Source organism: Colius striatus, chromosome 7, assembly GCF_028858725.1.
Source record: "Colius striatus isolate bColStr4 chromosome 7, bColStr4.1.hap1, whole genome shotgun sequence".
Classification (NCBI taxonomy): Eukaryota; Metazoa; Chordata; class Aves; order Coliiformes; family Coliidae; genus Colius; species Colius striatus.
This window is the reverse complement of record NC_084765.1, coordinates 9,586,043-9,609,337: the sequence shown is the minus strand read 5'-3', so window position 1 is coordinate 9,609,337 and position 23,295 is coordinate 9,586,043. Positions and strand designations below refer to the sequence as shown.

Sequence of the window (23,295 nt, the reverse complement as noted above, 5' to 3'; positions counted from 1 at the left end):
GGTTAGTATGAAGTTACACAGGCAGCTAATTTCTGGTGGACTTAGAGATGACACCTACAAATATGAGTAAGCCAAAACACTATCAGAAGCTTGTGCTGGGCTTACACGTCAAGTCTTTTGGTGAATGTAAACATGGATTTAAACATGTTTATGCGACTCATATGTGAATATGACTTACTTAAACAAAGGTACATTTCCTGTTTGCTTCCTGCAAAATCTCCATACAGGTGGCCCTGAATCTTCCTGGACTTTATTATCTGTCTTGAAAGTGGCTGCTGTCACCACAGTGTATAAGATTGACTAGGTTATGCCTGTAGCCTAGCTTAGGGTACATGATTCAATGTGTGATTGTTTCTGTCTGATTAAAAATTGTTACTTGAGTTAAATTTCCTGATGAAAAGCAGAATCGCTCATAATGTTTACCCTCCATCTGCTATCATTTATAATTGGACTGTAAACTCCTCAGAGCAAGAACTTGCTGTCCTTCTGTACACCCACAGAGCCAAACACACTGGGGTCTTGATCTTAGTTGAGTTGCCATTAATAATAAATAGAGAGTAAAAGGAGAACGTGTAAATGCATTCAAACGTGTAGCGGTGCTTTTAACTATAATTGTTATCGTTGCAAATCTCTGTGTGGTTGGCAGCTGGGCTGCTCTGGAAGTGCAGAGTCCCTGTAATTGAAAGTTACACATTTTACTGGTCTGTCAGAGCCTGCCTTTGATGGGTAGTGTCTAGAGTACCTATAAAGAAAGACTCAAGGGCAAGGCTACTCAGAAGACAAGCCAGACGATTTGCCCTAAGCTCCCTTTCCGAGAGACTTAAGAGTGCCCCAGCTCATTACATTAGGATATAGCTCAAGGTTAAGTAACTTTTCTGTAATTAATACGTAAACACAAGGCTACAATTTCATTCTGCCTTTTTGACGCCCTGTGTAATGCTACGGAGAGGAAGCTGTCTGCTGGATGGGGCACAGGGCTGAACAAGCCTGCAGAGTTCAAGCATGCCTTTTGCCTGCACTCGGGTCTCCTTCCCATCTGTACTGCTGTGGAGAGGTCTTCAGGGGAAGGAGCTGAGAGCAGACTCCCTCAGTTTGCATCAGTATTTTACCTATTAATTTAATTTTGTTGGTCCTCTGTGCTCACTTCTTCTCTGCTTTGTTTTGATCTGGTATTCATTATTTATTTGGATTGATTTGTGTTTTGGATCGTATTTGTGCTACTAAGGTTTTCTGGTGCCAGTTGTAACAGCAGCAATACCGATTTTGAGAGCAGGGTATTTGAGGTTTGTGACTATATTCATGTAACTCAAGCAATTACTCCTTAGAGTGGTTAATGCTGTAAGTACTGGAGGTGGATAAATTCTATAGAATCTGTGGGAGAGGTATTGCTGTGCTGTAGTGGCTACTGATGGTATATTCTGAACTGAGGATGTTTTAACTTATCTAAATTTGAACCTCCATCTTTCAGGATGTTTTTTTGTTGGTGGTCTTGTCTATGTGAATCGTTGTCTCCCTGCACCCTTCCCCCCAGGTAAACTGTTCTCTTCGATTCTGGGCATTGTATTCTTGCTGTGAGAGTTCTTTAATTTCACATTCCCAGAAAAATTGTGTTTTAGTTTGGATCGGCTGCAGGAAGAGGTGGGAAAGTGTGGAGTGAGAGTAAGAATCATTTGGTAGGCACAGCTGTGAAACAGAAATAAATCAAGGTGGCAGAAAGGTGAGCTAGAGAGGGAAAGAAAATTGAAGAGTTACTGTAATCCACATGGTTAGTAAATCCAACTATCGAGTTGCAGCTGCAGTGTCAGAAAATTTGAATTACACTCTGTTTAAAAAGAAAAGTGTATTAGTAAAACAGCGTGTAATACAACATCTTCCATACAGAGCAGAAATAAAACTGCTTTTGAGCTCTGACTACAAATACATTCATTGTAGAAGTAACATTCTTGTTGATCTAAAATCTCATATGCTTATCTGCTGTCATATCTATCTGTGGTGCAGTGACATTGAGCCAGGAAATGCTGTTCAAAAAATAATTCAAATATGAAAAATAAATGTCCTTAGCTCTGAGTCATAATGTTTCTCTACCAAGAGCCAAGCTTTTACTTCTATTGCAATGTTCATCAGCTATCAGCTTTTTTTTTTGGTTTTTTGCTTTTTAACACATTCAAATACAATTTTTAAAATGTTATTTGAGGAAACCAACTTCTAGTTTGAGGAAGAAAGTCAAAGTACTTTTCTCTGGGTCATTTCCTGGCTCATTCCCTTTCTGGGTCATTCTTTTTTTGCCTAGATCATTCTGTTTTCTTTTTTAATATTCTTTTTAAAATAATAACAAAAATACTGAAATGAGATACATTTGCCTAGGATTTCCAAGGATTTAACTGTAAGTAAGTAGAAAATAGCCTGCTTGGTTTTGAATGCGCTGGATCACAGCCTGAACAAGCTTCTCAGCAAAGAGGATATGCCAAATGGTAAAGCATAGGAAGGTTTAAAGAATTGCATATCATTTAAATGGCTAAGTAGGAGAAGAATCAAGGGCACTCTAATCCATTTCTCGAAGTGTTAGATTCACTAGAAACACCGCTGGATAGTTTGAGATTAGTAGTCAGATCTCCCAGAGACGTGCCATTTTGACACTCGCTTTTCATGACAGTCCAGAACTTATTCTAGTTTAAAGGGAAGTCTACCCTTTAAGAACTGGAAAGCCTGCAACCTTAAATTTAAAAAGAAAAAAGTGCAGGGTTTTAATGGTGCTTTGTGATGGTGAATTAAGTTGTGAAATTTGAAGTCTCAACTATCAACATGAAACTACCCCAAGCCTCTAATTTGAAACATATTGGGGAAACCATGCCACAAGTGTTCAGTTTTCCTTACAACAAAAGCATCCATTGACTTAAAGGAACTTTTGTGTAGAGAAAACATTACCAAAAACAGAGGTAATTTTGAAGAGCAAATGTGATTAAACATAATTTAAAAGTATAAATAATTGAATCTGTCTTTTTCTGAGCTTGACAAAACACTTTGGTATGGACTGTGTGCATGCATAAAGGCATTAACTGTTCTTCATAAACAGATTTTAATACTGCCTAACCTTCAGATACTAAATAACACTTGTATTGGAGGCACTGTATTTATAGCTGATAGTGCTACTATCAGCCAGTTTTAGCAAGGTATTGCTGACCAATGTGGACAGAGACACATTTCTTTTGTCATTGAAGACATTATTGGCATTTTACTGCATACTCTCTGTTCCCTGAGGAATCTGTAAAATTTCATATATCTTCATACTACTACAAAACTTTCTCCTGAAGAACTCAATTAGGATGGTAAAACTATATGAAAAAAAAAGCCCACATTCTATCTCCTTCAGAGACCTTGCAGCCTAAATAACAGCATTGTTCTGAGAAGGTATTTCTGCCCACATTGTTCAGAGCACTAAGCTGGACCCTGCAGTGCTTGCACCATTTCAAGGAGCAGCACATGCAACGTGTAGCCAATACAACTGCTTCAGGTCTTTTTGAACCTGATCAGAGTCTTATGGAGAAAACATGCAGTAAAATTGGTTGCAGTGGGTGGCTTACATCACCTTGGTGACAGCACTTGGTCTTCTGGCTTAGATGTGCCCGTGGATCCTCTGAGCACCTTGGCTGGTTGCTGCCTGTCCACACAGGAGCAGGTGCTGAAGGGGAGAGCCAGGTCTGCTCTGGCAGACAGGAGCCTGACCAGGCATGTGGCCTGCACGAGTCTGTGACAGAGGAGCCCTGGGCGTGCAGCACACAGATGTCTGAGGGCACAGTGGTAGCTCTGGCTCTCGAAAATGGAGAAAATGTGACCTAACTGTTGAGGCAATTGCCCATGTAGAGAGAACTAAAACAAACCTTGAAGGGGTACGTCTCCCTTCTGTGTCCCCCCTGCCAAACAGAGGACTGATGTACAGGGAGGATGTGGAAGGTTCCAGGCAAAGAGCAGTAAGGAACAACACATGTCCATATATTTGCTTTCTGTTTCTCTAATGTACTCTGTGGGTTTCCTCATTGCTTTGGACAGGCTTCCTTCTGCAAGGGTTTCTGTTTGTGCTCATTTCCCACCCTACTCTTCCACATGTGGCAGCGACAGATGTAAGTCCCAGGCATGAGCAACCAGACAACAGTGAAAATCCCCAGCACAGACCTCTGTGTGGGGTTGGATGAGTCCAACACTCCCTTTCCAAGAAACAGCTCCAGCTGCAGTGCGGCAGAAGGATGGTGTTAAAATGGCAAGGGTCTGCTAAGCTTAGGCATGGAACTGCTCCCACACATCCAGCCTGCTCGGGAAGATCTTGGTTTTAGGGTCTCTGCCTCACCAGAAGGTATGCACTGCTTTATCAGGGTGGCTCATGAGAGGCAGTTGGGCCTTCTGGCAGAGATGGAAATAAGAAGCGAGGTCTTGGACAGGCAAGCTGTTCTTCAGGTAGAGTGTGAGGGAGATGATGATTGCCTGTGAAACTGACTGGTGAGCAGAGGGGAGGAAGGGGTGCTGTGGCAGAAACAAGAGTGCACTGTGAAATCTGTATTTCTGTCCAGTAGAATTATAAGGATTAGTTCCTAGGCTTGTACTTTTTGTTTGAGTTTTTATATATGTTTTGTTTTCTGCTGCCTGGACTGTGCTATTTTTTCTTTCAACTCTGCCGGCGTCCAGTGAATTCGCAATTCTAACGGTTGCCAGCAAAGTTATTTTTGTGGAAAATTGACACCTCCTGAAGCAGGATTAAACTACAGTGAACAAGGAGTTGAAATAGACTGGAAACATAAGTCAGAGCTTAAGACAGAAATTGCTTCCTCAACAGGTGATAACTACAAGAGAAGTGCAGAATAACTACATAGCTATTATATTGAGCTTTGAAAATGCTGCAGCTAGTCATTGTAGGTTTTGCTCATGTTTAGCAATTAAAGATTGCTGCAGGTTGGGATTGTTTCAGTATCTCAGCAGGAGAGTGTTTTCTACACCCTTTTAGAAGATGTAAGTCCTGCTGCATAAAAGCATCCTTACTTCTAAGGACAATCTTTCTCTGAGATGTCAGAAATAAATTGTCAGTTATGGTCAAAATGCAAGCTATAGATCTGTCTTCACCTATGTGAGACAGTCATATGGACAAAGTAAAGCTGATGACAATGCATTCACCACCTGTGGAAGGATAAATGTTAGACGCAAGTGTTGGAGAAAGAAGTTGGAGGGTGAAAGTGCTGTATTAGTAATGCTCCTTTCCTTACATAGGTTTCCTTTGTACTACATAGATAAACACCTCAGACTTAAAAATTGGCAGGTAATTTGGCCACAACACTACTTCTAGCAGTTGGAGAACAAAATGAATTAAAATATTTTTGTTTGACAGCTTCTGCACTTGCAAACAAAATTGTTGCTTTGATTTTTTCCTTATACACAAAAACACAAGGTGGGATTTCCAGTGTTGGCTTGTGATGAAGACAAGCCACTAGACATGTTGTGACTAGCTGACATGGACCCCAAGTCCTTTCTGATCTCACATGCTGGTTTCTGAAATCTCTTTCTGTCTAGAGACAGTAAGAACAAGGCCAGAAACCTGGGATTAAATCCCATCCCTGCTGAGGGCTGCGGTGCTGTGATTTCACCCCATCTTCTTTTTTTTTCCCTTTGGTCTTGTGAGTCTGTGTCCTATCACCAGAAAACCACAGCCTTTCCCAAAGTGAGCCTCCCAGTATTATCACTCCTCTGTTTCCAGGCTCCTTCAGGGCTGATAGGCAGGGCGTTTTTCCAGCCAAAACAATTGCTAATGGAGATGTGAGGAGCTTCATTAAACTTAGAGTGATTATTCATATGTAGAAAATGGCTCTGTGTTTGCAGAATCAGAGCCTGGGGCGGTAGCTCAAGTAGTAACACTAAGGCAGAATAAAACAGTTTTCTCCTGGTTTTGCCTGGTATGAAATCAGCGCATTCAGGTGAGCACAAGGCATTCACAAAATTCCGTAGCAGCTTTAGAGGGACTGAGCTTCTTGACGGTGTTTGGCAGAGTTTCTTAACTTGTAAGATGAATTTCAGCCAAAATTTAGCTCTTTCAACAGATGTTTGAGACAGTACATGTGTGTGTGTTTGCAGTTACTCAAAGGAGTGTTTGTGTAACATCTGCAAAGCAGAGAACAAGTGGGCTTGAGGGACAAAAGGTGCCAGCGCTGGATTCCAGAGGTGGCTTTGGTCAATTCAGTTGTTAGTCTGAAAATCACCTTTCTCCCCACTTGATGAAAGAAGGGCCCTTCTTCAGCTTGGAGCAGGAAAAGGGTTAATCTTGTGGCTATTTCTTGTTTAAACAAATGCACCTGGGTAAATGAATGAACCTTTTACTTTACTGTGCATTTTTTGTACCTTTTTAACAGAATACTTAAATCATTATATAAAATATTTTTTATATAGACGAAAGTTTTATGTTACATATGAACCAGTCAGATGTTGGACCACCCTTGAAATAGCATTGGTTTTCCTTTTCCTGACCAAACTTACATAAAGTTGTTCAAGCAGGTGATTTTCTGTCCCTTTTCCCACCTTACTTAGAGCTGTTAGAGTGAACACCCATCTTTTTGCAGCCATTGTGGAAAAAAATGCTTTCATCCTGAAAAGAAGTTACTAAAAAAGAAACATCTAATATTGGATTAGAAAACTAGTTAGTCATATGCCAGGAATGGAATAAGAGAGCTGTGAGTGTGAAGGACTGGATCTGGTTTTGCAAATGCCTATGTGACATGGGGACTCCAATAAAATTGGGGAGGCTTAGGGAACCAGGGGAACAAACGGTTTCAGGGCTATGTCTAGACAGAATGATATGCTGCCAGGTCCATCATATGTGTGAGCAACGGGTCATATGTGATCCCAGCAGGAAGCTAGTAATGCACCAGAGATCAAGGACATAACTAATTCTAATATTTATAGTACTTGGTATGTGGTATTAATAGTTCCAGCTTGGCTTTTGGGGTACAAAATGACTAATCATGCTTAGTGATGCTGTAGGAAGGCAGTTACAACAAACTACAAAGAAGAGATTGTCTGTTTGCACATATGAAAACCATTGACTGTACTTAATATCATTCACATACTCCCAGGTGGATGGGACTGAAGCAGTGGCAAACCCACTGTTAGGTGCACAAGATGGCTTGCTCTGAAGGTATCTGCGGTGTTTGTGTCTGTGTCCAGGTCTGGATGACAAAGTTGTGTATATGTAGGAATAGGGAGAGATGAACACCACTAGGGATGAAGGAGGGCCAGTGTTTCTTTTCCCTGGGGTTTTATATTGTAGTTCATAACTTTTGGAGTCAGTGGGGAGGCACAGAGCCTCTGTACAGACTGAAGCCCTGCCTCAACCTCCACCGGGTGACTGAATTTAAGGCATTCAAGGAATAGACAGTTGTTGAGTATAAGAAAGAACAGCATCTGGTTTTGTGACCCTTTTTCCAGTTTTGTACTTAAAAAAAGCCTATTGATAGGTTTTATTTTCTGTTCACATGTTATGGCAACAGAATGAATTATAGTGAACTGACAAACACTCCATAAACATGCCCCAAGTGAAGCAGTGGCTGCAGAGCTGACCCTGAAGGACTATACTATGGCCTCTACTTAGACGTCTCAGGGCTGGGTAGTGTTTCTTAAAGAGCTGCAGTGCTGTAGTTTCAGGACTGGCATTTCTCAGTGCCAAAGGACTGTCCTTTGGCCAGTCCAAACCATTTCACTTGTCCCTGGAGTGAAGCGCTGCCGGGTGTGGGCTCATCTCCCTCGGTCGCAGAGAATTCTTCTAAAAGCTAAGTAATCCACAAATGGGTGAAATATTAACACTCCCCCCTTTGCAATATAGCAGCTCTTGCTATACAAAAGCCACAGCTGGAATACAGCTGGACTAAGCACACCACAGCATGACATTGGTAATAGATGTTGGTGTTCACAAGCCATCCCTGTTGGGTGAGGGTAGGTGCATGTTCAGCTCCTGCTGCCCAGCACAGCAGCTGGGTTGTTGCACAGTCACCTCCTGCAGTTGCAGGAAGAATGGCTTCTCCTTCTGAGAGCTGGTAAATATTTGACCCTTTGCTTTGCTTCGTGTGGGTAATTAGCAAAAGCTAGTCAGACACAACACTCGCTATTCTTCATTCCACTGCGTGCCAACTCATATTTAGAATAATCTTTGTTGGTTACCACCACAATGCAGTATTTGAGCTGGGTTAAATCCCAGAAACACCCTTATAATTGAAACCAGCTGGGCATAAATGAGCGCTAGCACCTAGGATGAATGTGACTGCTTCGGTATCACATGAGAAAGGAATTGTTTCTCAAGCAGCTGTGACCATAATGAGATAGGGATTCACAATGGACATGTTTAAGATTCACCTACCCAGTGATAACTTGGTAATCAGTACAGATCATGGACCATGTGTAACGTGTAGCTCCTTACAAAGTACTTTGCATGCCGGAATGCTGGGTGTTAGCTAGATGTTGTGGATGGTTTGAAGCTGTAGCTGCTTGCAGAAGGCATCCTGGTGAGCCAGAACAAAGCTGACACAGTCCGTGAGCATGCTGGAGTCACAGCCAGAATGCAGTTGTTTCACTGATGAGAAGGTGAAGCATTTTATTAACTGTATGAAATTAAAACTAACAGAAAAGAAAATTAGTCTGGAGTAAATGACTCGGCATCCTTAAACAGTAATTATATATCAACAAAAGCAACTTTTGGGAAAAAAGTATTATTCCCTCAGAGTGGTACAAAATACTCTTTTCAGTTGGATAAAAAGTGTGGAGAAAGGAAAGCTGTTCACAAAGAGAAGAATTCCTATGTATTAGTATCAGCCCACTCTTTGCTGAGTAATCCTTTTCTATAAGCAAAAAAAAAAAAAAAAAAGAGAGCAATTCAAGGAGAATGCATTGTTTCTTTTTAGAAATAGTTCATATAATCCTAACTTCACATTTAGGCCTATATACTGCCTACTCTTGCAGACCTAAGTCATTCTTTGTTTGGTAAGTTTCCTGACAGTTTGTGAAAACGCACATGTAAATCTTCCCAGATGAGTGGGGCACAGAGTTATATTTGAAGGAAACGATCACTTTACTCATGTTAAGTTACTTGTGTTTGGTATTTTACACACTGGCATGGCACTGTCTGAGTGCAGCTTTTATGTATACCTTCAGTGTAGTAGTTGAGAAGGAGAAAGTAGTGCTTGAATTCACTCACTGCATAATGTGCCCACTTCAGAAAAACCCCATTGTGCTGCTTTTCACAGGTGTAACTGTAGATGTACTGATCATGTTATTCCTTCACAGATCCCAAAGACAAATCTAAAGTACGCAGCTTGTAATTATTTAATAGGTTGAATCCCAAATGAGAAATGGTGTACTTCAATCCTAGTAGAACAAAACTAGTTTATATGAATGATAGGAAGTACATGGAAGCATCTATTACATGCAACTATTTGATTGCCAAAAAAGCACAGCATCAGAATTTCTCCCTGAAGTGTTCATGCAGTCAGAGAAAAACTCTTTTTATTTCATTTCAATGGCAAAAGTGAATGGAAGAATTAGTCTGGCTGAGTTTTAAAGGAATACTTTATCCTAGAAATGGACCATTTCTCTCTCCCAGTGCTCTTTCATCTTAGAGGGAATAATTGCTAGTAAGTAGACCTTGAAATAAAAATACAATATAAAGTCATTTAAAGTTAATGATTTTGCCATTGGATGCTCTGTAAATGATTTACATTTTTATTCTTTGTACTGTGTTATATCCTTTCCTCATAAAAATCAATCCTGTATAAAATGGCTTGAATATATCTGTAGTGTTTTCCTGAAAGTAATGCCATTTAAACGTCCAAAGAATTGGAAAAATCCACACACATTTACACAGCACAGCTACAAAATCCAGAGTATGAATTTGTGTTTAGGCTTAAGCATACTGCTTGACTTGCAGAAACACTGCAAAGATACTTTTAGTGGCAAAGGAGAAGAATAAAATCCTAGTAAAATTCAAGCTTTCCGCCAATTTCATATTTTAAGCAGTGTACATAGAGCCTGAGAAATATGGATCCAATATGAGAAGAATGGAGTGGCTGGGGATGAGGCAGCCTCATCTCCCAAAACTGCCACAGAGAGCACCAGCAGGAGGAGTCCTCTTCTCCCCAGTCTAGTGGATTGGCTCTCCCTCCCCATCCTGCCAGTCTTGATGAGCTACTTCACAGGTGGCTTTTACCAGTGATGTTCATGCAGCAGACTGTTCAGCAGCTGTGCAAGGAAGCCATGCAGAGCAAAGGAGCATGTAGCTCCGCAGGCATTAGTGGTAGGAAGCCTGGTATTCCCTGGATTTCTGCCCTGCAGCTGACAAAAGTTGTTTGGGCATTTGGGTTTCCCCATGCCCTATGTGTTCCTCTACCTCAGACAAGGCTAAGCATAGCTGTATCACTCCTGACAAATGTTTGTGTCACCTGTTCTTAACAACCTCTCTCCCTCCAGCAGTACCCCAGACTGTTCACTTCTTCAGTGTGACTGTTGGTAGGGTCAGAATGGACTTCCAAAGGCTCAGCCTATATTTTTTTCATGCAACTTAAGCTTTTTGCTTCTTGTGCTTGGCAGAAATGGCCAAGAGCTGCTTCTGCTTTGCTGTTAACCTTTTCCTTATTTGAAAGTGGTTATCTTCTAACATCAGTCTTCTCTAAATTTAAACAAACCTAATTCCTTTCCTGGTAGGTCATATTTTCTAGATCTGATAACTTTCTTCCTCTGGATTCCCTCCAGAGTTTAGCACTCCAGCTGTGGATTAGCATTGCTGAACAAAGCAGAAGGAAAATCCCATGGCCCTGTAACTTTTTAAGTCTTGAGAGAAAATCTGCCATCTGCAAATTTAGAATCAGTTTGGTTTTTACTCATCTGCTTATTGTCATCTTGATGTTTATAAAAAGCTTGTTGGATTACTGGTCCCATTGTATTTATGTAACTGAAGCTAAGATGAAGTTGTTCATGAACTAAAAATAAAATGTATTCCTAAAAGTGTAATTTACCACTTCAACACTTTCAACACTACCACTTAAGTTTTTACCTTAAGAAATAAGATTTTTCTGAAAGGCGTGTTTTGTAAATATCGGGCTGATTGTAAGAATTGTTAGCCTTCTGCAACCATTCATAGCCAGAAGATCAGAGTGGATAACTGCACTGGTGCTTTCTCACGTGCAAATTCTTGCAGATGCCATTACAGATCATCTCAAAAACATCTGCACTTGATCCCTTTCAAGCAGACACAATTTAGAAGACTGAGGAAACATAAAATTTTTTCTCAGATACTTCTCAGAGTCAAGGCACGTTTTTAGTCTTTCTCATGTTCCTGCACCAATACCTGCAGAATATTACTCCTCTTCCAGGGGTTATGTGATACCTCAGGGAAGGCACCATTCAACATCTGAAATTCAAGGAAGTAAATTAACTGAACAAACAGTGAAAATTCTTTAATTTCTGCAAGATCTTGTAAAGTAAGGTTCAGCTCTTGAAAGGCCACGTTAGTTCATTGTGCAAGTATTGAAGGATATGTACGAAACATATCAAGGCCTTAGATCTCCACTTGTCCTACACTCCTTCGAAGAGCTATTGATCTCAGTTGTTGGTCTGTGGGCAGCAACTTTCTGGGCAAGTCCAGGTTTGCATTGCTCATAAAGTGAAGGCATAAGAGAATGTTTTATGCAAGCAAAGAAATCATTCCCTTGATAAGATATTGCAGACTATCATTTGGTTTCAGTTAAATTCATTGGTTAGATCAGCTCTAACAATAGCTATTCTTGTTTCTCTGAGTTTTTAAAATAATAAGTTACTCTACTGAGTGAACATAATGACAATAAGTCATATCTTGTACCTCATGAAGCTGTATCAAAGGATTGACTATAAAATGTATTTCTAAAACCCGGTATTATCCCTAATAGTTTCTCCAATGCTAAATGTAACAATGTGGTGTTTGAGGCAGGAACATACTTCTCTCATGCATAGAAAAAGTGTCTTAATAACTACATGAGAAACCCAGATGTACTTATAATTGACCTAACTGGAGAGAGTAGAAAGCAACTGCAAGAAAGATGCATTCAGGTTTGCAACTAAAAGAACTTTACGCACAGGGGAAGCTGTGTTGAAATACTGAGAGAGACAGAGACTGGTGGTAAAAGGGAAAATCTAAAAAGAGACCTAAACTGCAGCATTGTGCTTTAAGCAATCTTAGAAAAAGTACAAGTAGTTGAGCCAAAATCTAGTTTGGGTTTTGGGGTCTTTTTTTTTTTGGTTTTCTGGGTGGTGTTGAGGTGTTTTAATTTTGTTAATAGAAAGTACAAGCATGAAATTTGTTCTCTAAAAGTTAATATGATAAAAAGCAAATGCAGAACTCTTCAACTTGATCTGTAGTATGTGCAAGCTCAGCTTTTTGGGAGAGGTGGGGGGAGTCTGGGGTAGTGGTGAAGTTAATTGCCTTCAGGTGATTAACTCTTCCACCACTGAAAGTTGTTATTGTAAGATTTGCAGTTTACTAACAGAAGGAAGGCTTGCTTTAAACAAAAATTAAAATTGTTTAAATTGGACTGTAAATCCACATTTTTCACATGAGATTTATAGCTCATTAGAAGTCTCCAACAAGGCTCATCTATTGACAGCTTGTATTATTTTTGATAATCACACTGAATTCCAGCATAACAGATCTGAAATTTTTCAGCACAATTTGGTCCTTAGAATTCAAACTAAGAAGGAGGTGGAATTGCCTTTTGATACGTAGAGCTGAGCTGGAAGTGATTAACTGAGTAGCTAATTAATTTCATGAAATAAGAGGGAGTCATTTAGTGCCTGTGATACAAGTTTTTTAGCTCCTTGGTCCTCTAGCCTGATCTGCAGTGTCAGCATTCACCAGAATGGAAATCACTAAAAGCAACCTTTAGGATGAGAAAGTTTTTTTCCAGCAGATTGCTCCCCACCTCTATTGTACTGATGTTCTGGAAGAAACACTTGATTGTCTTACATTGTAGAGGTTGGAATAGCAGCTACTAATGCCCCAAGATGATACCAAGTAGGTAAAAAGGAAAGGGAAGGGTGATAACACATTAGTGAAAATTCACCAATAAACACAATGCAGGATCTAACATGAATATCAAGTAGCATTAATTAATTTAGAGCCTCTCTGTTTTCCTTGTGTGCATTTTAATTATTATTTCAGCATAATGTAATAACAAGGGCTGGTTTATAGGATGATAATAAGACTTGAGGCTATGACTGTGGCAGATTTTGTAAGCAGAGAGTGGTTGGGCTGAGTGAAAGATGCCTGTGGCTGTGCTGTGTGTTGCATAGTCATGCCTGGGAGAAAGAAGGGGAAGGATTTCCTCCTTGAGCCACCTTTGAAGAACTGACCCAGTAAACAGTCTCACTCAGTGCTGTCTTCTGGTGAAAGGCTAAATCATGGTCTTGATCACACAGGGCCAATAGAATCTCCAGTAGCCATTTTTCCCTGCACTGTGGCAGTAAAACTGAACCCCACCGATTATCACAGTCAACATTCAGTTACCTCTTGTTTAGCTAAAATTTGCCCTGTTTGTGAAGGCTGGACATGATTGTTTCTGCCAGTTCTTTCCCAGCACAGCAGCGTTTATGTTCTGGCTAAATCTTGTGTACAAGATTCAAATCTGGCACATGAAGTTCAAATCTTGCAAGGCTTGAATCAACCCTTCAGCCTTCTGAGAATTATGAAGGATGCGTTTCACTGTTTTACAAAGGTTTACATCTCTCTTTGATGAGTCTTTTAAAAATTTGTACATTTTGGATTTCCCAGATAATAAGTGGCCAGACTTCCCACCCACTTATCATTTGTGTGTGGTTCCTTATGAACCCATCTGCTCCCTCATTATCAGTTATTAAAAGGCGTTTGAGACACTGATTAGCCTTGAGATTACCCGTGGGTGGGCACTAACATTTTCCTGAGAGATACTGAAATGTTTAAACTAGTGTAAAGTTAAGAAATGCCTCTTTGTAGAGAGTAAGGAAAGTAAAGAAAATAAAGTTCTTGGGAGTTCATTTCTCATGCAGTGATCCCCCTGAGCTCCTGTTAGGGCCTGGAGCAGTGGAAATACCCGTATTTTGGATGTCAGACCGGTACTGTTGGTTATTGAGACTGTGAGACTACTCCTGTTACCCTGGTTTCAGCTCTGTTTTGTTGGGGTTTTTTGCAAGGCACTGTAGCCTCTGAGGGACCGGACTATCAGGTTTTGGTTATCTCTAGTGATTGGTTGATTGGTTAGTTCAGGTAAGGGTGCTGTAAATGTTTATCTTTCAAGGAGTTCTCCAGCCCAGAGGTGTTTCATCAGAGCTGTCATGACCTCCCATGTACAGCTTCCCCTTCTTTCTCTATGAGGTGAAGGCCTGTCATTTTATGACATATGGAGACCCCACAGAGAGGCATATCAGCATGAAGGTGGAGGGTCCAAAGGGGAAGCCTCTCTCACCTGCATATGCAAAGGGTCTGTTTTCATCTTCCCCAGCAGAATAAAAATGTTATAGTTCAGGGGTTTTTGAGTGTATAGCCAACTAACTGGATTTTTAATCGCGTATGCAGCTCATGCATGCATGTTTAAACACTCCCTCCCATCCACTTAGATCAGTTAGAGCCACCAAACTTATCCATTTTTCAAAATAAAACTGCATTATGCTTAGACATGTTGAGCCAAATCTGTTCCTGGTGTTATTTCACTGACTTCCCGAAGAATTACACCAGAGGTGAATTTGGTCTTGTATAGCAGCTTTTTTTTTTGCCTGGAGCAAGTCTTTATAGCAGAGTTGTATTTCTCTCAAAAATCTAAAAGGAACACTGACAGATTTGCTGCTCTGGTGGTGTGAGCAGGTGCAGCTATATTAAATTATTTCTTATTAAATTGATTCAGCAACTTCAAGCTTGTAATTTTTGTTCTGCTATAGTTCTGTGACAGAGACCTTTTAAAACAGGCAAAGTATATGTCTTTTCTTGTAATTCCTTTCTCTGGTATTATCACTTTAAAGATTTCTGTTTGTATGTAGCTCAGAGTCTGATCGTATTATTTTTGGGGGTGAGATCTGAGAATTACAGCCTTTCTCAGTTAATCACATTGAGCTGTGTCATCGCTAGTGTAATTCCATTTACCCTACTGACATCCGGATGAATGTGAACAATGGTTTTTGCTTTTGTTTTTAGATTTAAGTGGTTTTAGGCTCTGGTGGTCATTGTGGCATAAATTGGTGTGCTTCCTTTCCAGGCAGTGGAAGTATGATGATTTACCCTGCTTGAGGAGCTGGCTCATTGTTTTAAGAGTGCCAGTCTTCCGCCAGATGAAATGTGTTATGTGCCACAAGTTTCCCCAGCATTAAGATGCACTTGGATGGTCTGTGAAAAATAGCCTGATGCTCTTGTGTGATTGCACATAGAAAATGTGGTAAAGTGTTCCCCTTCTGACAGCCGTGTCTTTCTACCTCTGCTGATTTGACGTGGAACAGTTGCCAAGCTTTTACTTTTCCTGGATGCTTCCCATGCAGATGTTGCCATTACTAATCAGCTGCTGTTAACTTAGAATTGGAAGCAGTCAGAAATGTTTGCCTCGAGTTCCATGTCTTTAATGCCTTTTGGGGTTGTTTGTTTGTTTATTTTGCAGCTTTATTTCCTTGAAGACTCCAGGCTTCGGCTTGGAGACCCCAGCCATCACCATTGAGCCCAGCAGCTGGAGCGGCAGTGAGAGTCCTGCCGAAGATATTGAAAGAATGAGTGATTCTGCAGATAAACCTATTGACAATGATGCAGAAGGTGTCTGGAGCCCTGACATTGAACAGAGCTTTCAGGAGGCTCTAGCTATCTATCCACCATGTGGGAGGAGGAAAATCATCTTATCAGATGAAGGCAAAATGTATGGTAAGTGGTACACATTTAGCCTTTGGAAATAATTGTCCCAATGAGAACTGTAAGGCCCTGTTTGTTTTTACACAAAATCCCTGTTTCTGATTTTGTTATTTTTGGAGTAAAACTTGAAGAAGTCTGTAAAGTGGAGGCAGCTCAACTGGGCTGATGCATTGCTCAGGGCCATCCGAACCAGTCCCTTCACCACTGGCACTAGAAAGCAATATTGATGCAGAACTGTGTCTTTAATGAATGCTATGGCTGAATGAGAATGTTTAGAAGAAGCTTTTAGATGTGTCACTCCTCGAGCATTAAAAAAAAGTAAGCATTTTTCTTTATTTTTCAATAAATAGTGAAGAAAGGGCAATGGGAAATGCACTCTGTGTGACTGCCTGGCAGAATGCGCAATATTAAATTGCAAAGTGATAAAGTTCTCGATGTGTCCAGAAGCCTCTTGATGAAAGAGGCAAGTTAGGGAGGCTTTTGTGCCTTTCCTTTTCTTTTTTTTTTAACCCCTTTCCCCATCCCTCCGTGCAAACTGTTATAAATCAGATGACGTGCTGACGGCATTCCATAAATACAGGCTCTGTGGAGGGATCCTGGACATCCGCACGCACTCGCTGCCCTCCAGAGCTTTCCTCCCGCTCGCCCCTTTGCTTTTTCTTTCCAGTTTTTAAAGTTCTTTTGGCGGGCAGCGGAGCCCTCGCTGTGGTCCCTGGTTCTGTGAGAGGCAGAGAGCGATGAGTCTCGGTGCCTTACATAGCAGGCACCCGTGCCCCTACCTGGCCAGGCTGTCCGGGGCGGGGGCAGCCCCGAGCAGATGGTGCTGCAGCTGCCCCAGCTGTGTCCCGGCCCCAGGGCTAGGCAGCAAGGACACGGACACGGCCTGAGCGGCTGCGGCTGCTGCCGGCGGGCAGAGGGGACCCCCACACCTCCCCCCTGGCCCCACTACCCGCGCAGCTGCCGTCTGACCCTGCCCCGGCCACACCAAAGCGCGTCTGGAAAAAGAGAGCTGTGATGGAGCGTCTCAGCTGCCCTTGGCAGAAAACTGCTGGGCCTCGGTTTCCTGCTGGGACTGGGGGTGTGTTTGCTTTTGTATCTCTCAGTTCTCCACTCACCCAGCCCTTCTCTCCCTGCACAGGGGAGTATAATTTCTCTTGTCCTGTCCTTCTCACCCATTTCCCCCCGTTTTGATTGCATTTGGTGTTGTTTTTTTCCTTTGAAAAGGGGAGACGATTTGCTTAATTAGAAGGTTGTGCTCTTTCTAGGAGAACATACACATGTATATACAAACAAGCCTATTGTGTATTTATGCTCCAAAGCTTTACTTAGACTTGAAGAGCCTCATCAGCCAAAATAAGAGTAGGTGCATTTCTTGAAATCGGGATCCCTACAATCTCAGTAATCACCTCTGAAATCTGATTTTTGGTGTTTTGAAGTGTTCTTTGTACTGGTGTATAAATTAAAGAAATCAACATATTTATCCATTCATTTTGAGAGCTGACGATTCAATTTAATGGTTCTCTAATCCTGAATGTTAACATTTGTTAAATTATATATGTATAAAACTATTTATGCATATCGAGTCACTGATTAATCCTGCTAACTATGTAATGCCATAAGTGTGTATGCACGTCTCATATTTATGCTCATACCAAATCAAATAATGTTTATTTATAGTCAAAAAAGAGGTTGGCGCATTTGATGCTGAAAATTTGACTTAAAGGGTTGCTCTGATCGGGAAGAAAAAAATGTGCTAGGAAGTACAGGGCACTATATGAGCAGAATTTACATCCTGACTTTGCAGTGGATGAACTCATGTTTTCATTCTTCAAGCTGAGTAACTACTTTGTAGTGTTTGAGGATTTATTGAAACCATGCTAGGTTTCTGAGCACTTTCTAATAGAGTCTTATGGCCCTGAGAGCATAATTGTTCTCCAAGGATTTTGAAATCAAAACAGTGGAAGTGTTTCAGATTCTGTGTGGCATAATGAAAATAATTTAATGCCTTTTAGTGGCATACCAAGTTTATTTCACTTACAAGAGAGATATTGCAATATCTCTAAGCTTCAGTGGTGTTGGGGGATATTGTAACGTGTCAGTTATACATGAACCGTGTAAGACAAAAGGTCGAGAGTAACATTTCATTTTTGAACAGAAATTTCCTTTAGATTATAGGCACTGGGACAAATGTGATCTTTATGGAGGCAAATAGAATGATCACTGCGTGGATTAAGTTAGGCAATTGTAGCTTTTTATCTTTGCAGAGAGACTTTGAGAAGAGCAGAGATTTTGCTTGAAGAAATATTTTAAGACATTCGTGTAAGCAGAAGCCAGAGTTTTCTTCACTGTTCTTTGTGGTGGTTTTTTAAGTCATCCTTAAATGTGATATTTCTAGGAGGACTGTGTACAGGATCCTGGTCACTTGGCTCAGGGGACCTGGAGGGTTGCTTGAGCAGGACTGGGGGGCTTGAAATCCAGGGGCCGTGGGGGGTGGGTGGCCGAGGGGTGCCTGCCCATGTGCCACCAGGCCAGTAGCAGTATGGCTCATGCTGGCATGGCCACCCCAGTGATACCAAGTGACATCTCTGACCTCTCTGGGCAGCCTGAATCACTTCAGCTGTTTCTCTACAGCTGTAATCTTGGATGAAGAAGGAATGAGAAGGGGAGGTGTTTCCCTCTCCCCTTGTCTTCCCAAAAAAGTAACTTACAGTGCCAGAGGACTAAGAGAACAAAAGGCTTTAGATCATGCTCTCACAGAATAGGGTTGCAGGGTGATGTGGCTGGGGAGAGGGAAAAGGATGTCTTCACTTTTTTTTGGCCCTGGGGCATCCTCAGGTTGTAAGAACAAAGTCTTGACCTGAGCAAGACCAGGAGTATTTCATGCTGCTGCTGACCCTGCCATCCCTACAGGGTTCTGGCTCCTTGAAAAACTCCCAGAAAACAAAAGAAAAGCTTAATGAAACTCTTAAATTTATAGGGAATGATTGGGTAAGAAGCAAAGACACTTGTTTTGGTTCAGAGGGGCAAATTCCAGGAACCATAGTTTGGACATTCTTGGGAGAGAGGGAGTGTGCTGCAGGAAAGCACTATCTGTGTGTGTTCCTGTGACTATGATGGACTTACAGGTTTGGTGTTGCTCCTAATACAGTATTGACTACTAGTAAGTAAAAATTAAAAACGGTGAAGAGGGGATAAATACAAAGACTTGAAAGAGGATAGAGGAACACATCTATAAATTGATGTTCACACTCTGTGGAAGCAGCTGACTAGCCTATGGAGGAGAGACTCAATTCTTAGACCCATTTTCATTTGTCTTGCAAGGTATTTTTTTTTCACCTATACCATTTCAAAAGAAGTGTTGATAAAAGACAAATATCCAGTGGTACAAGGTGAGATACCCTATAATTTATCTTCCCTCTCACAGATCAGTTCTTATTAATTTCTCTGTCCTTGTTTATCCAGTACATAGTAAAACTCCAGCCCGTTAGAGGGCATTGGCTGTCCCGTATTTGTACTTCATTGCAATTGTTGGGTCTTTTACTGCTGACAGTTTAGTTACTTGTAGCAATTCCTGTGAACTCACTTATTGGCAGGATATTTGCCTGTGCTTGTCTTCGCCTCTGGGAGAGTGTTTTGGAAAAGATTACAAAAATGAAAGCTGCTCTGAAATGCAGCCTTACTTTTATCCCTGGTGTAACACTGAAGTCGCTGGAGTTACCACAGTAATGGTTTTGGCCCTATTTGGATGTTTTCATCTTCTTTGTTGAAATTCAGCTATAGCAAGATGTAGCTTTAGTGCAGGTCTATAGACAATGCCAAAGTAACGTAAGTTGTAGGCAAGTGTAATAATGCCTGCAGACATACTACTATCAGCATTGCTAACTAAGCCTCAAGGTAGAAAAGGTGACATTTACCTTTAAGACGAGAAAACAGTTTGATCTTAAATTTTGAGACCTGCAAACAGCTCTTCAGTTGTGATCCAAGTTAGTCATTGTGATTCCTATCAGAGATATTCACCTTGGCAACAAAACTACTTAAGAGTGTATAGATGATAACTTAAAAATTTTATGAGGCTTGTTTAGTTGTTTCACAGAGAGGAATAAGTACTAATTAATGTGAGGAGATGCATAGCAGACTTTCAAGGCTGTTGTGTAGGTTTATTAGGTCATGCACTGAATCTCTTGGCCCGCCTTACCAGGATGGTAAAGGGAAAATGATACTTTCATAAGAATTTCTGCTCAGATGATAGAATTCTTGCACGATGAGTAATCCTAGTCTTCATTTCCAAAGCACCTTGTGTAAGTTGAATATTAAAATTGAACTTTGAACTAGTACAGTGGCAAAAGAAATCTTATTCTTACTATTGTGTAGGCTTGTGTGGTTCTGTAGTTAATCACTATTATTAGGTGTCTTTCTGGGTTTCTGTTAGGAAACTGCAAGGTAACTAGCTTTATGAACAATAGAGTAACATGTTACAAATTATTTTTACTGTTGCTTTTAATTTTAAAAGTTCCATGCAAGTTACTGCTGTCTATAAAGGCATCACTACCTTATAAAATTTCCAGAGTATTAAATATATTTGAATGCGAATAAGGTATTTGGAGTGGTGAAATACCAGATGTGAAGTATCAGGTTGCATGTTTATTCATCTGCTGTTGCAATCATTCTACAAAGATAGGCTCTTGTAGTTTTCTATTGGGTTTTTTTCTTTTTCTTTTTGGTCTCACAGCAACATACACAAAATGCACTGGGGATAGGACTCCTATTATGAAAGTTACTATTTGAGTTTCTTAACCTGTAAACAAATCTGTCTAGAAACATTCTTGCAATCCTGTGATTGCTTACTGTATTATGTCATGGCACAGTGCATGCATGAAGGCAGGCTGCAAGCCTGTGCTGAGCAATCAGTTAAAAGTGAAGAAAAGAAAGGTCCGAAGATCCAGTGTCTGTTTGAAAAGTTGCTACTTAAATTACTCAGATTATGAACAAATCTGCCCAGAAACGTTTTTGCAATCTGATGATGTTCTTGCAACATCAGCATATTGTGCTTGCAAAAAGGCAATCTGGTTTTGTGAGCTGAGCAATAGGCACCGCTCGCATTAGATATGAAGGGTATTGGACTTGCTTGTCGTCAAGGATTTCTGAAATGTGGGGGAACAGGGTTTAATCTTTTAGTTTGGTCTCTCAGGAGTAAATTGTCAGCGGTTAGGGATAAAGTGACTGTGTCTTCATAAGGCAGAAAATTTGCTGTACATGATAAAGATATGGGCTCCTGCCTGGGAAGCAGACAGAAGAGCTGTGGGAAGCACCACATCTGAAAGTGTGAGTAATGCTGTGCAAAGTCCCACATGGCACAGCCACCGAGAACCATTTGTCTGTATTGGGTCAGGAGAATGATGTATTCCAAAGGAAATGGGAAGTTATACTAGAAAGTTCTGCTGAAAAATTATGCGTGAAGAAGAGCAGGACATCCTTTGGGAGTGCTTTTTAGTACTTTGGGTTTTGTCCTCTGTCTAAGTGTGTTCTCTTCAGTCATCCATATAAAGAAGAACTCACACACAGTCACTGATCATGGGAATAAATGTCAAGTAAACTGTATGGCTGCTGCCCAAATCTTCCACTGTTTAGTAGGTATCTTTGTATTAGAGGAACAACTAGCAACATTTTTTTCTTGCCTGGAACTAAGTGGAAGCTACAAAGGCAGGTTTGAATCAGGCATTTGACCACTTAAGAGTAATTTAATGGCTAGCCCTATTCAAATGGCTACACTAAACAGCATAAGAGGATGTTTTCCCTTTATTACATTGTTCCTTTAGTAAAACCCTTGTTTAGAAATGACGCATGTAGGCATGAAAGTGATGCAACCTTACTAGAACATCCAGGATACATTTAGGTGGTTGTCTAGTATGATTTATGTTAGCTCGTTTTTCTTCCAGCACTGATTTCACAAGATGAACTTGTGATCATGTAATTGCAGCCTTAAGAAATAGAGTTGTCATGCTAGGAGGTACTTAAAACAGCCTTGATCAGGCTGATGTAGTGTGTTAGTTGGTTGCAGAATACTGAGAGCACACAATAATTGAAAATCCTGTATGTTGATAGTGTAAGGAATAATATACTTGTTTATTTGACCTCACTTCTTGCAGAATTGGGAGCCCTTCTTAGAAGCATATTAGGGCAAACACCTTCTAGTTCAGACAATCTGGAGATAATTTGAGTTAGACAAGTAAGGCCTATGTGCTCTTGGGGGGGTTATGATGGGCTGTCAGATTTGGGTTCCTCTTCATGATACCAGTGTGAGATTACAGTAGAAGTGTTTCCTTTCTTACTAGCTTCAAATACGAGCTGAATTATCACACGCAGTCATAGCAGTAGCCCATTGACACACATCCCCAGTAAAGTCCTTATGAAAACAGAAGAGATAAGAAAACATAGAAACTGTTTGTTGTTTTATAAATAGACTTGGACAATGCAGAGAGCATCTTACATGACCAGTAACAGAAAAAAAATTGATCAACAAATTGACCTCTGACCACTATCCGCAGCAGCAGCAGCATCAGTCAGCAGCATCACTATGGCCTGTACCGGCACCCAAGGGCTGCTGGAATTGGAGACTCCAAGCCGGCTGTTCAAGCCAGGCAGAGCTGGGGCCAGTGAGATGAGTGCTGAAAGCCAGGCATCTGAATCATCTTGGGAGGGAAACTTCATCCTAATGTTCCCCCTCTCCTCTGGTTGATTTGCTCGGTGTGGGTGTGATCACAAAAAGCACTACAGGGAACAAGGAACAGTGGCAGCACAAAGAACTTTTTACAGTGTCTTTGGTCTTCTGGGGACATGCAATCTCCCAGGAAGGAGGTTTATACTCCACCCCACACCTCACAGGAGTGAGCCTGGGCTAACTGTTGGAGAGTGAATGCTGCGGTTGTTGTGACATGAGTCTTACACAATTCCCTGAGGGCCATGCTATTCAAAATTAGTATGCGTCTGACAAGAATTTCCTCACAGATGCATGCAGGATTTTATTTTATTTTTGGTGATGCCCTTGAGAAGTTGTAGTCATACCACTGTATGAACGTTTTCCTATCCTACAAACAATTTCATGTGAGACACTTGGTCTGAAACTTCAGAGAGAAACACTTCAGAGTCTGGGCTTCCAGATGATTTTAGTCTAAGCATATAGTTTAAGGAACTGGACAGTAATCGATTAACAGTTTACAGACTTACAGTAGAAGTAATGGTTTAGCTAATAGAAAAAGACTCTTTTGAAGCTTTTCTTGTTTTGTTCTAGGCATACAGAAGTTTTTACATTGGAAGGACATGCTTTTGTAAGCAAAAATAATACAAGTTGGGGAAGGAGGAGAGACATGCTAATTCCATCTCATGAATACTGT

General features: G+C 40.9%; 1 protein-coding gene across 4 annotated transcripts in view; it reads left to right on the top strand.

The window, feature by feature from the left end:
• The window catches only part of TEAD1 (TEA domain transcription factor 1), a 158,612-nt gene that overhangs the window by 38,004 nt on the left and 97,313 nt on the right, over positions 1-23,295 (top strand). For 3 of the 4 annotated variants that reach the window (XM_061999375.1, XM_061999374.1, XM_061999373.1), the window contains exon 2: positions 15,663-15,916. In XM_061999375.1, coding sequence (XP_061855359.1) covers positions 15,769-15,916 — 148 coding nt within the window. In that variant the 5' untranslated portion in view covers positions 15,663-15,768. Of the gene's footprint in view, positions 1-15,662; positions 15,917-23,295 lie in introns of those variants that run through there. The other variant, XM_061999372.1, reaches the window with a different exon arrangement.